We start from the raw sequence: 18,635 nt of genomic DNA on the forward strand, positions 1-18,635 counted from the left end.
TCCCAGAGAGTCTCAATTGGATTCTGGTCTGGGAATGTGAAGTCTAGCCAATGGCAGCAATGCTTCAATCCAAGAACTGCTTACATACTTTGGCCATATTAGGTCAGGTATTGTCCTCCATTAGGAGAAACCCAGGACCTACTGTACCAGCATAAGGTATAATAATGGCAATGAAGATATCTAGGTACCTAAACAGTTTTCACTGGATTTTTGACTGTCATCTGTAGGTCTGTTCAATGATGCAACAATATGTCTCACCAAACCATTCTTGTTGAATGATGCTGCAGGCGGCATAATTTTCATCAGTGTCTCCAGACTCTTTCACATCTGTCAAATGCTCAGTCTGAATCTGCTCTCATCTGTGAAGAGAATGGGGTGCTAATAATGGACCTGCCAGGTTTAGTGCTCTCTGGTAAACGGTAATGAAGCTGCTTGATGCTGGACTGTGACCACAGAATCCATTACTGGACTTCAGGTTCTTATCTCAACTTCAAAGAGTCTGGTTCCGGCAGAACATTCACACCAGTAGTGGAGGAAATTTTGTAAAGCCCTGGAAGAACCACCTCGAACAAAGAAGCTGATACTGGTCCTGCTGCTGGGTTGGTGCCCATCTACAGCCATGTGCTATCTTATGTTGCATTATTTTATACAAAGGAAAAAATAGCAGAATTTTCTCAATATACTGTAGTAGCCTATAGGTAATGGATGCCACTATTTTGCATGTGCATACATCACAGATACAATATCTTTGAAAGATATAATTAAAGAAAATCCTTATGCGGTATACCTTTGAAATATATAGTAAATGCATTATGAATGTATACTTATTTATAGCCAATGTTGAATAATGATGGAGCTTCATATATATTGAATTGATGAAAAAGTGAACAAATGAAATCCACAAATTGTTTTATAATGATTAATGTTGTTCTATAGAATCCTCTCTCGTCTGTGGACTCCGGTTGCTGCATCGACGCCCTAAACGTATTATCGGTGGGAGGAATTCTTTACGGTAAGAGTTCTTGATTTATGACAATTTTGCCAAAAATAATGCCAAGATAAACATGTTACCAAAGCATGGCAGGAAGGGCCCGGATAGGATGTGAAAAGATTTATGTGCCGCTGGCTAAGGGCACACATACGGATGACTGTGGATGATTTCTATGCTTGGTTCATTCAATAGCTACCGAAATTGGAGGAAAAGATCAATTTGATTTTATTTATTTCTTTCTTCCCCTTGAACACTTCTGCCTAGCATATGTCCCATATAACTCCAGTTAGGATGGGTTCACTTTAGCGTTTCTTTTAGCTCCTTTGATTTTTAAATAAATGTGTTTTGAGATAAAACCATATGCTTTACCTTATTGAGCTAAGTAGACATCGGATAGGATGGAAGATCAAAACATTATCAATTGTGCAATCACATCCACTCACAAAACCATATGGTTTAAAGAAGAACAAAACACATTATTTGAGGGATTTACCCTAAGACAAATGTAAATAAAAATGAAACATATGTGATCAAAGAGGTCCTACACTTTTTGCAACATATCACATAACATTAAAGCCTTGTGGAGATCTTGCAGAGAATAGACTGGATAATGTATTAATTCCATCTAGGGCTTGTGCAGATTACAGTATCTTCGGTCTGATTGCAATCTGACAAAATATGAGTCGGACCAATGTTATTTTATGGTGTTGTTCACATGTCCAACTTATACTTGATTTACATCCACTATTTGGACCGTATTCGGCATTTGGATGACATACGAGTGCATTCTGATTTTCACGGACTAACAGAATGGAGAAGATGGAGAATTTTTTTTCTATCTTCTCTTCAGACTGATCAGAGTGCAATTAGCATAATCAGACCGATTTTATCGGATGAGAGAAAATACGGTTGTGTGACACTAGCCTTATTTTTATCTGTTAGGTGGCTAAGAGGTGTAAGTTTTTCTACTTGGTCTTGTATTATGGTTGGAACAATGACAAATGCGCGTCTTTGCACCCAGTTAGCTTTTATCCAGGCACAGGTTCATGAAGGGTGTAAAATAGTTGATCTCCCAGAACGCCTGCAATTTTTTAATATATTTTTCACAGTTTTGGTTGCAGTATGAGATACAGTAGGATAAAAAAAGACATTTTTGGTATAGAAGTTTTTTTTAATGTTTTTTTTTGTATGTTTTCAGACTACTGTAGACAACTCCAAGACACTTTTCTGAAGAAAATTGGTGGGGTTGACTTTCACTAGCTGATTACTGTCATGTTGTTTTATAGACCTCTTGCTTGGGCAATAACACCAGAACATATTACCCTTGTTTGCTAGTAGCAGTCAGAGCTTTCTGAATAGATTCACCACTTCAAAACATATATTTTCTTCTTTTGATAAAACTTTCTTCAGTACAAATGGTAAATTAAAGATTAAAACTTCCTAATGGGTTGAAAGACTTACTGGACAAACTTTATTTCTGATGACTTGAGACCTCTCTGTGCAAGTGTGTGCATTTCCAGCTGCCTCTACACTGTTGATTATATAGAATCTCAGTAACAGCCTGTATTTTTCAGAATAGTTTTCTCCCCCAGTTTAATAAGAGGCCGTTATTTTTTTCCATGCAGGGGCAGCTGGCCCTGGCAGGTAGCTCTGCGGCTGAAGTCTTCTCACAGTGATGGAAGGTTGTTGTGTGGAGCCACTCTCATTAGCAGCTGCTGGGTTCTCACCGCTGCTCATTGTTTTAAGAGGTAAGTTGGTAAATGGATCAATGCAGACAATTGCCAGGCAGATTTGTCATTGCCTTTTTTTATTCATCTACTATGTCTTTAACTAGATTTTAAAATAACATTGAAGCAAAAGGGAGTTAGAATACCTAAAGTCTGGTAACAATGGTACCTTGGTCAAAGCCTTAATACGTTATTATATAGGAAGCGTGAGGCTGGTCAGAAAAGGCTTTAGGCATTAAATGAGAAAGAAATAGCAAGATAAGAGAAATATGTAATGTGACAGTGCAATTGTCAGTGTAATGCTGACCAGTAAAGGCAAGCTATTACAAAGTGGAAAAAGAGATAAGGGAACTCTAAGCAATTTTATATTTTCCCATCACTTCTTTTGTTTATTGTAAAGTATGATCCAAGATAGTATGATGATGCAACACAACAATGTTCAATATGGATTCAATAGGTGTCAAAGTTTCTATAAGATAACATTTTTAGCAACATAAACAAATATACACTGTACATATGTATATACACTGTATATATATATATATATATATATATATATACACCCTTCACGAGATGTGCCATACATGTACTGCGCATGTCGTGTCCCTCTCTTTCATGTGGGCTCTGGCACTGAGCCCACATCTTTCCTGGCACATGTCAGCTGTTTTGATTTGTTTTCACCAGCGGCTGTTAACTCATTAAGTGCCACTGTCAATTTCCGACCGGGGTCACCAATGGGCAGATTTCCTGTGTGCTTGCTGGAAGCGCGTGTTAAATGCCGCTGTCAGAGTTTGACAGCGGCATTTAACGGGTTAGCAGCCATGGGAGGAAGTTGTTAGTGGCACATGTCAGCTGTTCAAAAGGCTCATCACTGGAGCCAACATCAGAGGGAGTCAGACATCGGTGTATTATTACACCCAATAAGAAATCAGGGAGAGGCAAACAGTTTTTCACACTTATTTAAATGGAAGAAAACTGTATTATACAAGGTGCCTTTGGGTACCAACTCTGTGTCCTTCCTTATACCATCCAAGATTGTAAGGATGATAACAGAAATAATATGGTGATTTATTCACCCTTGCTTTGTGCGATATTTCAGCTCTTTTATGCATATATATTATACTGTGAAAAAGTTTTAGACATTTGTGAAAAAAATTGCAGCAAAATTAAAAGTCTAGTCAGACTTCACCAAGCAGTAAATGGATATTGCTGCGTCCTACTGGTTGCTACCAGTTCTGAGCTGATGGCACTGTTGACAACTGATTTCAATGGGAAGTAAGCATAATGTGTATTTCATATACTGCAATAAGTTTCCTTGGCCATCCCATATAGTTTACAGTCCTCAATGTTTCACGTTTCTTGGTGTCTTCCGATCCTGAAAAATACAGACAGTTACTTACCCATCATGGAATACATGAGGGAGGCATCTGATTGGCTTCAAATGTATTCTACACCAGGAAAACCACCCAAACATACAGCTAATGTCATTAATAAGTATCTTCAACATAAAGAAGAACAAGGAGTCCTTGAAGTGATGATATGGCCACACAGAGCTCTGATCTCATCATCATCAAGTCTGTCTGGTGTTACATGAATAGAAAGAAGGATTTGCACAAGCCTGCTGTTAACTTTCTAAGGTGTTCGGATCAACCTTCCTGCTAAGTTCCTTTAAAAAGTGTATACTTAGAAGAATGAATTCTTTGATGCTGTTTTCATGGATATACAGTACAGACCAAAAGTTTGGAAACACCTTCTCATTTAAAGATTTTTCTGTATTTTCATGACTATGAAAATTGTACATTCACACTGAAGGCATCAAACCTATGAATTAACACATGTGGAATTATATACTTACCAAAAAAGTGTGAAACAACTGAAATTATGTCTTATATTCTAGGTTCTTCAAAGTAGCCACCTTTTGCTTTGATGACTGCTTTGCACACTCTTGGCATTCTCTTGATGAGGTTCAAGATGTAGTCACCTGGAATGTTTTTCACTTCACAGGTGTGCCCTGTCAGGTTTAATAAGTGGGATTTGTTGCCTTATAAACGTGGTTGGGACCATCAGTTGTGTTGTGCAGAAGTCTGGTGGATACTGCTGTTTACATCAGATCCAACTGTAAAACCTCACCAAACCATAAATCTGTGTGTACCATGCTTTACTGTGTGTTTGGTATTCTTTTGATGATGCACAGTTTTGATTTTGCGCTAACCATACTTTTTAGAACTATTGGCCAAATGGTTAACAAAACACAGATGGGCTTGGATGTTTTTCTTTGTAAGAAAAAGCTTCCATCTTGCTACCTTACCCGACAGGCCAGAGGTATAATGAATTCAGGAGATTGTTGTCACATACAGTACACAATCAGTACTTACCAGAAATTCCTAAGCAGCTTTAATGTTGCTGTAGGCTTCTTGAAAGCCTCCTGGATTGATGTTCTTCTTGACTTTTCATACATTTTTGAGGGACATCCAGTTGTAGGTAATGTCACTATTGTGCCAAATTTAAACCACTTCTTGATGATCATCTTCATAATGTTCAATGGCACATTTAATGCCTTGTAAAAAATGTTTTACCCATCCTCTGACTACTAACTTTCACCAATGAGATCCCTTTGCTGTGTTCTAAGCTGTTTAGGGACCATGGCTTTTGGTGTAAAATGCAACAAAGAACAGTCAGGAAAATTGTCCAAGAAAAGGTAAACTTTGTATGCAACTAGTCAGAATCACTTTAAAAAAATAGCAGCTGTGTGCTGACTAATTTTTGGTACGAGTTTAAATATAGTTGGTTGATTCAGTGCACAAGCACATCCTCAATTATAAGAGGGTATTCACACTTATGCAACAACATTATTTTTGTTTTGTTGTTTTTAGTTCCCTCCTCAAATACGAAAGATTGTTTCTCAATGTATTTATACAGATTATGGGTGACACTGTGGAAAAAGTTCTGAAAAGTGTTCCTGGTATGATTTCTTACATGACAAAAAACAAGCATTTTAACTGGAGTGTGTAGACTTTTTTCTCCACTCTAGCAAAAACTGAACAAAAATCTATATAAATTTGTTATAATCACAATCGCATTAACCCATAGAGTTACCCCTTCTGACACAGCCTCCCCTGCGGCACTCTCTTACGGTGGCTTCCACCTTTCTCACACACCCCGCCCCAGCAGCAAGCATGGCGGAGGAGTTGGTTTTCTCCTGTCAGATAACTGCTCCTTCACCCCAATCCCACTGCCACCCTCTGTTACCCTCCCTTCCTTTGAGGTGCACTCTGTACGCATCTACTCACCCTCCAACCTCCAACTTGCTGTCATCTACCGTCCCCCAGGGCCAGCCACCACCTTCTTTGACCACTTCACCACCTGGCTACTCCATTTCCTCGCCGCTGACATCCCCACTATCATCATGGGCGACTTCAACATCCCCATTGACACTTCCCTCTCAGCTGCCACTAAACTTCTATCTCTCACTTCCTCCTTTGGCCTCACTCAATGGTCTTCTACAGCCACCCACAAAGATGGTCACACACTGGACCTCATTCTCACCCGCCTCTGCTCCCTATCTAACCTCTCAAACTCACCTCTTCCTCTTTCTGACCACAACCTACTTACATTCTCTTCCCTTTCCACTCCTTGTCTACAACCCCCACCCCACAAACTCTCACACCCTCGCAGAAATCTTAAACACCTTGATCTTCACTCACTCTCTGAATCCCTCCTCCCTCTCACAGACATAAGCTCCCTACACAATGCGGATGATGCTGCCGCTCTATATAACACCACAATAGCTGCAGCTTTGGAATCTCTTGCCCCTCTCACACATACCAAAGCTCGCAAAATCAACAGACAACCCTGGCACACCAGCATGACAAAAGAACTGAGGCGAGCTTCCAGAGCTGCTGAGCGCAGATGGAAAAGATCCCACTCCATCGAGCACTTCATCGCATTCAAACAGTCCCTCACTGCTTTCAAAACCATGCTTGCCACAGCAAAACAAACCTACTTCTCATCTCTCATATCCTCCCTGTCTCACAACCCCAAACAGTTATTCAACACCTTCAACTCTCTCCTCCGTCCCCCAGCACCTCCTCCCTCCCCACTCATCTCAGCTGAAGACTTCGCCTCATTTTTCAAGCAGAAAATTGAGAACATCAGAGACAATTTTAGTAAACAACCCCCAGAACCCTTCCTCCCAACTACCCAGCCCTCCACCTCCAAAACCAACTTCTCCACCATTACAGAAGACGGACTCTCCACTCTACTCTCAGGATCGCATCTCACCACCTGTGCACTTGACCCACTCCCATCCCACTTCATCCCAAACCTCACCACAGTCTTCATCCCAACCCTAACCCATCTCTTTAACCTATCACTAACAACTGGCATTTTCCCCTCAAGCTTTAAACATGCCACAATCACACCTATCCTCAAAAAGCCCTCTCTTGACCCATCCTCTGTATCTAGCTATCGCCCTATATCACTTCTCCCCTTTGCCTCAAAACTACTGGAACAACATGTCCATATTGAACTGTCCTCCCATCTATCTTCCTGCTCCTTCTTCGACCGCTTTCAATCAGGCTTCCGGTCACACCACTCCACTGAAACTGCCCTAACTAAGGTCACCAATGACCTATTAACCGCCAAGAGCAAGCGACACTACTCTGTCCTCCTCCTCCTGGACCTGTCCTCTGCCTTTGACACAGTGGACCATTCCCTGCTGCTGCAGACCCTCTCATCCCTTGGCATCACAGAATTGGCCCTATCCTGGATCTCATCATACCTAACTGACCGTACATTCAGCGTCTCCCACTCACACACCACCTCCTCACCTCGCCCCCTATCTGTCGGAGTCCCGCAAGGTTCAGTTCTAGGACCCCTGCTCTTCTCCATCTACACCTTTGGCCTGGGACAGCTCATAGAATCTCACGGCTTTCAGTATCATCTCTATGCTGATGACACACAGATCTACATCTCTGGACCAGATATCACCTCCCTACTAACCAGAATCCCTCAATGTCTGTCTGCTATTTCATCCTTCTTCTCCACTAGATTTCTAAAACTTAACATGGACAAAACAGAATTCATCATCTTTCCCCCATCTCACGCGATCTCCCCAACGAACCTATCCATTACAGTAAACGGCTGCCCACTCTCCCCAGTCCCACAAGCCCGCTGTCTTGGGGTAATCCTTGACACTGATCTCTCCTTTAAACCACATATCCAAACCCTTTCCACTTCCTGCCGCCTCCAACTCAAAAATATTTCACGGATCCGCACATTCCTAAACCAAGAATCTGCAAAAACCCTAGTCCATGCCCTCATCATCTCCCGCCTTGACTACTGTAACCTCCTGCTCTGTGGCCTCCCCTCTAACACTCTTGCACCCCTCCAATCTATTCTAAACTCTGCTGCCCGACTAATCCACCTGTCCCCCCGCTATTCCCCGGCCTCTCCCCTCTGTCAATCCCTGCACTGGCTCCCCATCACCCAGAGACTCCAGTACAAAAGCCTAACCATGACATATAAAGCCATCCACAACCTGTCTCCTCCATACATCTGTGACCTCGTCTCCCGGTACTTTCCTGCACGCAACCTCCGATCCTCACAAGATCTCCTTCTCTACTCCCCTATTATCTCCTCTTCCCACAATCGCATACAAGATTTCTCTCGTGCATCCCCCCTACTCTGGAATGCTCTACCACAACATATCAGACTCTCGCCTACCATCGAAACCTTCAAAAAGAACCTGAAGACCCACCTCTTCCGACAAGCCTACAACCTGCAGTAACCACCGATTGACCAAACCGCTGCACGGCCAGCTCTACCCTCACCTACTGTATCCTCACCCATCCCTTGTAGATTGTGAGCCCTCGCGGGCAGGGTCCTCTCTCCTCCTGTACCAGTTGTGACTTGTATTTTTCAAGATTATTGTACTTGTTTTATTATGTATACCCCTCCTCACATGTAAAGCGCCATGGAATAAATGGCGCTATAATAATAAATAATAATAATAATAATAGAGTAAAGTTAACATGTCATTCATATCACATGGTATATGACGTAAAATCAATAGTTTCGGTTTCTAGTTTTCTACATTCTAACTTAAACGGAACCTGTCGCCAACAAAAACACTATTAACCTGCGGATGTGGGCTCAATCTGCAGGTTAATAGCATTACTAGCCTGCCCAGCGCCCACACTTATCTGCGGGTAGAAAATTAACTTTATCCTCTCCGGCAGCATTGTGGTTTCAGTCACATGGGCTGAGAATATAGAGCGGAGGCTGTCACCACGCCCCCGGCCCTGACACTGACTCTGCATTAGGGCCAGATGTCAGTCAGGGCAAGGGGCGTGGTTACAGCCACCATTTCATATTCTTTGAGTGGTGACTGAACCAGCATCACCCCCGTGACTGAAACCGAATGGTGTGGGGGAGAATAAAGTTAATTTTCCCCCTCAGCATTCAGCAACGCGCAGGTGCCGGGCAGGTTGGTAACACAAATAACTTGCAGGTTCACAACGATATGTGCAGGTTAATAGCATTTTTTCTGTTGACAGGTTCCTTTAAAAAAATAATTACAAATCTTTGAATTATGTGTACCCAAAAATGGTGCAATTAAAAAAAATACAATGGTGCTTGGAATGCAGGACTCTAATAGTTGTGTCCTTAAGGGGACATTACAATTCACAAAGCCATCATAAGGCCTAAAAGACACATACATGTAGCAAATATTGCTGTTATGCTACTTTATTTGACTCACTATGACCCCCACAGATTATCATTTTCCTTATTACAAAGAATACGGAAAATAAAATAGCTTTGATCAGCAATTAAGAGATTCATTTTGGACCTTGAACTACTCAGAGATCTTGATGAAAGTAGTATGATCATCAATCGCTAATGTTTCAAGTCCCAGAAGCATACATATGTTGTATGCCTGGCTACCAACCCCTGGAAATATTAGTAATGCTATTGAGCTATCCCTATCTGACGGCAACTATCACTGCAAAGAAAAACCATTGAAGAATAATTTAGGTTGATAAATTACATGAACAGAGAATGACAGGTCACATTTGAATCAAAATCTTACAATAATTTAAGCAATGCGTAAAGGATGCTGACAAAATCGTGGCTTTAAACTGCTGTGCCCAAACGGTTGCCCCTTTTGAATACCATATTTGCCCAGAGGTACCAAGCTAGATGTGTCATTTTTTACGAAATACGGTATATACTGTATATTATGTGCACTTAACTTATGAAGTATTTATGCCATTTTGTAACTCATGATGGCCAAGTGGCCAAGAAGCTACAAACCATATTCATGAAGTGATTATTATTTTTCGAGGATCCTAAAAATGTCACTTCTCGCAGACTAGACGCTTAGCACATTACTAAATGTGTTCGGCAACATAGATGAAAAAATCCAACCTGAAAAAAAAATTAAACTGAATTTCATATTAAATGGGATCTCTCATAAATAAGATAAAACACCTATTTAAATATATGACTTTTATGGATCTGACCCATAAAACACTCATTAATCATGGGCAATAGGGGTCACAAAGTTTCCTGTGTGAATAGAGCAGTACTAGGCATTTGTAACCACTGCCTCAGTCATTGCCTATAGGAGTGATTGTGGCACATGCTCATTATTGCTCCATTCTGACTGGGTACTTTAATTGACCTCTACTCTCCCATCTTTAGGATCGTATCAACGTTTATAATCTATCTTGTGAATATGTGATAAATGTATTGATATGGTATTACTATGCCTATGGCATAGCCATTTGCATGGTCACTATGGCATGCCTTCAGTATACTTTAATGTACTGCCATTTAGGTATCATATACCATAGGGCAACATATAGTAATACACAGTACATTGATGCGGTTACACATGTATTATGGGTCATCACTTTGTATCAAATTCCATCATCAATTGGAAAAGCAGGAAATTCTTTTAGCATTCTTGTAAAAGATACTTGGCTGACTTGTTTTAAGGTGAATATGAAACAGATGTTCTGTTTTTGGTGGAAAATAAAAGTGTGTATCGAAAAGAGCCATCTTCCATGTATACTGCACTCCGTTGGTGTAATTCAGCCATTTACATTCCAGTACTTACACTACAGTCTAATACAATTTAGTTTTGTTCTAAGAGAAGCATTTGGGAAGAAAATGAGAATCGCCATTGCATCTCTGAACAAATTCCAAACTTTTGTCACGCACATTACGGGAGCAAGGCCACATCTGCTGGCGGTATAGACATTCTGCTAGTTTCCAGTTAAAACAGTAAGACATTCTGCAATTACAAACTCGCTTTTCAATTGCTTTAGCTTTAATTGTATCCTTCCTCTTTTACAATACAGGGAATCTTTGTGAGCATTTCTCCACTTCAAGGTGAAAAGTAGGACAACAGGAGTCTAGCCAAAAAAAGTTTGTAAGGCTTTTATTAGAAATGGAGAAATGATGTAAAATATTGATCCAGCTTTTTCTACCACAGACCTATGATTTCTTGGCTGATTTTAGAACTATGGTTCATAGCAAAACTGATGGGGCTCCACATACTGAAGTATGGTGCTAATTATGCAGCTAAATTAAAAAAAGCTAATTAAAAACTGTGACAATTTTAAGTAAGCAGTGACACCCTTAAGCAAAAACAAACACCAGCAAAAAAGTCACTCCTCATTGTGGTGCTGGATTTTGCTATTCAGAACAGAAGCACCTGGGGCCCAAATCATGACCAGAATGCTTGCGTGAAACAGCTTCCGAGCAGAACTCTTAATAAAGCTCATTATCAAAGGGAACCAGTCATGTAAAATAACGCTACTAACCTACAGATACGGGGTTAATCTGCAGGTTAACAGCGCTCTGACACTGTGTGGCACCAGCACGGAAAGCACCGCTGCTGGGAGGAAATTAACTTTAGTCCCTCAGGCAGTATTCGGCTTCCAGTCTCAGAGATGGCGCCGTCACGGTTTCAGTCACTGCTCTTTGTATAGATCGCAGTAGTCATAACTGGGTTCCTGCAACGACTGACAGCCAGCTGTAATTTTTATCCTGCTGCCAGTCATTGCCAAGGGCATGGATGAAGCCATTCTCTCTATACACAGAGCGGTGACTGAAACCGTACCACCACAACCCCTGTGACTGGAAACCAAATTCTGCAAAGGGGAATAATAAAGTTAATTTCCTCCCATCAGAGGGGCTTAAGTCCAGCTGTCCATGGTGTCAGAACCCTATTATCCTGCAGATTAACCCCATTTCTGCAGGTTATTAGTATTATTTTACATGACAGGTTCTGCCCTCAAGAAAGCTATTAGATTATTGACCTTTTCTTAGTTACCTGAGTAAGTTTTATGAATGATGTTAAGGGAACCGGACAGCCGATAAATGCTGCCCAATCAAAGGGCAGCATGTATCAGACCATGGTTATTTAATTTCAACCATGTATGTTTATCTCTGAAATTCTGCAGCATTTTAAGAGAAATACCTTGACAGCTGCTGGGGACCCAGCAGCATGGAAGTCTAAATGGACTGCAGCTTCTCCCTGACCGCTTCCAGTGATTGACAGGTCTCTCCCTTTACATTTATGCAGGGAGAGACCAGTCACTTCAGGGCAGCAGGCGGTGAGAAGCCACCAGTGATCCGCCTGGAAATCTGTAAAGATTACGGTTGACTATTGATACGTTTCCCATTTAACCTGTAAAACTGGGGTGAAAAACGTTTACTGTTGCTCTGGATGGGATCAAACTGTTTATTTGAATGTAGTGGAATACTTTATGGAGCGACTCTCATACATCTTGTACAACAGCTCTTCTTACGATTCTTATTCTTTACACAAAAACTATTTTGTAGTTTTCTACAATAGAATATGCTAAGAGTTATATCTCTCTGCTTGTTTGCTGCTGAATTGATGGAGTCCAAGTAAAAAAAATGAAACAATGTTCTTCCTACAAATATAAGTAGAGTGTAGCGTCAAAGCATACTTCTTATAATGAGGTCCATGCAACACTAGAATTGTGCCCGTTGGCAGAAGAAATCAATGGTGGATTATCTGCCAATGGATGCTGTGCCACATGCATGGTGCGCCAAAGACGTCTGAAGAGGCAGCTCTGTGATGATGGTGGCCAGTAGGGTAGGTCCAGGTTAAGGGTAAATATTAAGGAGGTCTTTGGTGGAAGAGACCAGCATCCGTTCACATTGCTTCAAGTCGTGAGCAAAGGTAGACGTCAACTTTAATGGTGAAAGATTCTGATGATCAGCGCAGAGCTCACAGAATAGGCATTTGCCATGTTTCTGCAAGGAGCCACACCACCTGCAGCTGTATTAGGGGTCCGTACTGTACATATCTGTTGATATGGTCAATACCGCACTTACTAGTTTTATACAAGGGTATACAGAGGGTTTTTTTTCTCATGAGTTCATATATAAGCTGTGAAATTTAAATTGTGAAATGTTCCAAAGGATGTCATGATAGGGAATTGTTTACCCTCAGAATTATTGCTAATAGGCTCTATATGGCTATATAAATTTATAGTGCAGACCAGCTATAGAGTCCGGGAAGAAACATGATCCTCTGTGCATCTTGTGAATGAGGCCTTGAGGCCTTCACATACAAATAACATTTTGAACCGTTAACCTTTTCTGTCTCTTTTTAGAGACATTATTTCACCTTCTTTATGTCCCTTTGGTAGATTTCTTTAAATTGTATCCTTCAACATAAAGCAAATTCATCCATTCAAATATTTCTTTCTTAAAGTGCCCTGACATCATATTTGGCTTTATTCCTAATTGATTTTGCCAGAAAATGTTTATAATAATGTCACTTATCTTACTATGGTAGCATATCAGAAAAACATTAATGTGGAAATGATTCTATTCAACATCCATGTTGATGACAAAGATGTACTGTACCTGAGTAAGTGAGAAGACGCAAGGGATCCGCATGTCCGACTAGTCCCTGGCAGCTATTTTTTTTCTTTCAAACATCATAGCCTTTCTGGGTTAAACATATATCAGTAATGTAGATTCCAGCTCACCACTGACGTTAACCCCATCCACTCAGAGTTCGGACAACAGCTCTGCAGCAGCCCAAATAAGCAATAAGCCAAGTCAATTTGCGTTAGTATAATGCTTGTGTCAACACATTTCAGGTGAACAGTGCACTCATCCTTGGTCATGAATTTGCTTGAGAAACTGACTATTTCTTTGCTTAAACATATATAGTTGAAATCATAGAGCCACAGTCTGATACCTGCTAACAATGGATTGGACAGCATGTATCAGCTGTCAGGTTCCATTTAAAAATATATTTCCCAAAAACAGATATATGTTCATAAAGATGACCAGTTAGTTCATAAAAGGAATAAGGGAAGTTTATACTTCAGCAGACTACTAGTATTACCTCTCTTTGTTTAATGGTTAACAATTTGTCTGCCATAGCTAATTATTCTGACATCTGCACAATTTTTTTGAAATAGATCCCTCTGTTTGTAATAACTCTATATAATATACAGTATGAGTTTCACTTTTTATATTGAAGAACTGAAATAAGTTAACTTTTTCATGATATTCTAATTTTGTGAGAAGCATCTGTACATACAGTATATATAAATACATTTTTGTGGAATAACCATAGATTTTAATCACAGCTTTCATGCGTCTTGGCATGCTTTCCACCAGTCTTTCACCCTGCTCCTGGTGCAAAAATGTAAGCAGTTATTCTTTGTTTGATGGCTTGTGACTATCCATCATCCTCTTGATTACATTCCAGAGGTTTTCAATGGGATTCAGGTCTGGAGATTGGGCTGCCCATGACAGGGTTTTGATGTGGTGGTCTCTTAATTTTTGCCAGATCTATATATATATATATATATATATATATATATATATATATATACATATATATATATATATATATATGTATATATATATATATATATATATATATATACACACGGATATGCAATAGGCTCTTACCTTAAATGAAGAAAGTATTTCATGTATCCGCATGAGAATTTGTGCGGAAGAGTGCAGCAATTGGGAAGATGAGCATCACTATGCTAGATTCCTCTGCTGCCACTAGGCCAACAGCAACGAACAGTTTTAGACATTGGCCCAAGGAAGCTGGGATGTAGTATTTGGCATCATATGCACACACTCGTTGACTAACTGAATGACACTGCTATCCACTGTGTCCCTGAGTAGCAGCACTGTACACAATTCAACTCCTTTACTGTCAGTGGACTTTTGAGCAATTGCACCACTGTTGCACATGCTGTTAAAAATATACTTTTACTAATCTGTTACTTACTCAACTTAAGCCATCATAGGCACTCCCCATGGGAGTCTAGTGGAAATTATATCTAGGGAGTCAACTGTAACATGATCTAATGCCAGGTTCCCCAATTCTATTAGATTATGTTTTACACTGGTATGTTCCATACAGTGTTATGTGCCAGGCGCACAGACTAACGTGTCCTGGGCTGCTTCTCTATGACTACACACTCCAAGCTCAGTTTTAGTGGCATGTGTCTCCTTATTCGCACATTATACAGTTTTCATTAAAATTAATATACTGTTCTGGATGCATTGGGTCTTTAAAGAAGTTGTCCACTACCTGGACAACCCCTTCTCATACCCTGCATTTGGCCCCGTTAAAATAAAAAAAGCTTATACTCACCTCATCTGCCGGTGCCATTCCAGTGGTATTAACACTCGCGTTCCCGGGTATTTTGCGCGGTTATGATATGTGAGCTCTGTACCCAACCAGCACTGACGTAACCATCCCCACCTATGGATAAATCAAACAAATCAAATCAAACATCTATTAGATGAGAACCCAGAACAGAAGACCTCCCACAGTTATAGAATTCCTAACAGGGTATTTGAAAATAAACCTCAAAGCTTTATGAAAGGTTTTAAAAGTGTCTTCCTCTGTAAAACGTAAATTATCATGCAGCAAACATTTGAACCATGGACTGAAAACCTGACTCCAACTGTTTTTACATAGACTGAGGATGCAGAGTTTGATCCCATGTGCATATTGAAGCTTAATTATTTCTGCACATTGGACCTATTTTTCCCTCTTTCCTTCTTACCTTGACTTAACCCTGGCTACTAGCCAGACAGTGATTACGTGAAATTAATATTCTCAGGACTGGTTGCTATTACCTAATGACAGCAGTAATTTTTCATGGGCAGCCATTCTCTGAGAATAATTATTCTGGTGCATTTTTGTTTGTTCTGCTTTCCTAATCGATACCTGATTGATTTTATTTAGTTTTATGCCACGAGGTGATACCAAAGCATTCAGAGCTTTAACATATTTCAGAGCTTTAACATATTTATTCTTTGGAAAATATAAGTTTACTCCATGACTTATGGTTTGTTTTATTAGCACTGGAGATTTCACAGATAGAGATCAGCCTCGTCCACAGCAAAGATAAAAGAAGCGGTGCCAACTTGGTATATGATGATAAGATATAGTAATACTCTGTTAGAGATAGCATCTAGCCTAGCTAGCCCTTCATTCCTGGAGCACAGTTTTTCAATATGATTACATCACTTTCCATATCGGGATTGCTATATTGTGCCATTAGAAGATTCAACAGAGAGCCCGAAAGCTGAAGAGCGACCTCACAATTGCAAACAGACTGGTATAAAACCTCAGGAAAATCCAAAATAAGCCACAGATAAAAGCATAATAGAGTCCTGCCTAATGGTTTTATAAACACAATGGGTATGTTTAATTGAGTAAGATAAGTATAATTGCTCCTAATGGTGCTGTAGTATTTGCTTGATAAGAATAGATGCAGAAAGGAAAATATTGCATTTTGTTAAAACCCAATTAGCCTAGGTGTGCCTAGAGGAGCATCTATGTGGCAAAATGTTAATAAATAATATATTATCTTTTTAAAAATGTATAGACTTTTAGCCAATAATCTAAGTTTATTATTATTTAAAAGTGTATATTCTGCCCAGCTGCTGTGAAAATGCCAACTTTTGACTCTAGATTATTAATCTGACCTTTTTTACGGTGATTAGTCTCTTGGGTATCTCTATAAGCTTTGCATACTTGTATTTGGGGATTTTCTCACTTTGATTTTCTCAAGCTCTGAATGACGAACCACCAATGCACAGCTGTTTTCATATCCTGAGACAGTTGTTTCATCTGGTTCACGTCTTGGCTCTGGATTACATGTCTTGTTGTGGCTGTGTGCTTGGGTTAGTTGTTATGTTGGAACAATTCTTTTTTCCACTCTGAGGTTAACAGAGCTCTGTTACAGGATTTCATCAATGATTTTTCCAATCTGTTAGATTTTTACTTAATATTGAATAAGTCTCATAGTTGGTGGAGCTGAAAATAGTCCTAGGGCTTAATAGTGCCATGGCCAGTCTTCCTCAGAATGATACAATTGTCCAGATGATGAGCTGTGCTTTAATGTTCTTAAAACATTACCCTTGGTCAGGCCAATGCTTTTTAATCTTGGTTTAATTCAGAGAATTGTACTTCTCATATTCTGAGAGTGCTTTATCTGTCTTTTGGAATACTCCACACAGGTTATCATATAAAGGTTTGATGGATGAAATGTCACAGAGATAGATGTCCGCCTGGAAAGTTCTTACATTTTCAGTTGGTAACCTTGCGTGCACTTCTGATTCCTCACTTTGACCTTTAAACCAACATTGATTCTGAATTTCTTCCATTTAAAAATTATAGAGGCCAAAGTGTTTTTTTTTAGAAACTGCTCTGACTTGCACTCACAGCAAAGTCTTCAAAGCATGTCCAACCAACTGCACATACCACAGGTAGACTCCGGTAAAGTTGTAAAAAATGTCTAATAAATTTGTACAAATTTCGCAAACATAATTTATCTTTGCCAATATGGGGTATTATGTGTATGATGATATATTGCAAGATTTTTATCATTTTAGAGCAAGACATTATCAAAACAAAATGCAAAAAAATGTGAACAGTATTCACCAGTTCACTTTCTACATCCATAATAAATGTAATGAATTAATTTGATCCATCAGGTTTCTTTAATTTTCCCATGTAACACAGCACAGCATAATACACTATTTTCTCTGTCAACAGAATAAAACCCATTGAGAGAAATCATGGTAACAGAACAGAGAGTATGTTGTTGGGAAACTTTTGCAGAATGAAATCATGTGAATTGTTCCACACCTTGTTTTACGTATCAAAATGTTAAGACATGAAAGTCGAAACAATTTTACCTGTAAAATTTGCACTTCATTGAAACCTCCTATTTTATAACTTATCTACTGTCGATTGTGAAAGTATTCATCCCCCTTGGTATTTCTCATGCTTTGCTACCTCACAACCTGGAATTTGACTGTTTATTGCAAAATGCAATTTGAAAATGCAATAACGGGCGATCAAAAGATCATATTTGCACCAAGATGGAATCATTAAAAACGTCAGCTCAGCATGCAAAAAATAAGCCCTCACCCAACCCCAGATCACGAAAAGTGGAGACGCTACGGGTATCGAAAAATGGTGCAATTTTTTTTAAACAAACTTTGGAATTTTTTTCACCACCTTAATAAAAAAAGAACATAGACATGTTTAGCATCTATGAACTTGTAATGACCTGGAGAATCATAATGGCTGGTCAGTTTTAGCATTTAGTGAACATAGTAAAAAAAAAAAAACTGATTGAAAATTTGATAGCTGTTGGAATTTTGTTTCCTTTTCCAGTACATGATATGCTAAAACCAAAGTACAACTCGTCCCACAAAAAACAAGCCCTTACATGGCCATTTTGACCAAAAAGTAAAAAAAGTTATGGCTCTGGGAAGAAGGGGAACAAAAAATGAAAATGTAAAATCAAAAATACCTCTGGTCATTAAGGGGTTAAAGGAACCTTATTAAAAAGGTCTATTTTCTA

General features: G+C 39.6%; 1 protein-coding gene across 2 annotated transcripts in view; it reads left to right on the forward strand.

Moving 5' to 3' along the window:
- The window catches only part of PRSS12 (serine protease 12), a 305,892-nt gene that overhangs the window by 254,943 nt on the left and 32,314 nt on the right, over positions 1 to 18,635 (forward strand). For both annotated transcript variants that reach the window (XM_069743759.1, XM_069743760.1), the window contains 2 exons: positions 937 to 1,012; positions 2,617 to 2,739. In XM_069743759.1, the coding sequence (XP_069599860.1) occupies positions 937 to 1,012; positions 2,617 to 2,739 (199 nt within the window). The remainder of the gene's footprint in view (positions 1 to 936; positions 1,013 to 2,616; positions 2,740 to 18,635) is intronic.

Source organism: Ranitomeya imitator, chromosome 1, assembly GCF_032444005.1.
Source record: "Ranitomeya imitator isolate aRanImi1 chromosome 1, aRanImi1.pri, whole genome shotgun sequence".
NCBI lineage: Eukaryota > Metazoa > Chordata > Amphibia > Anura > Dendrobatidae > Ranitomeya > Ranitomeya imitator.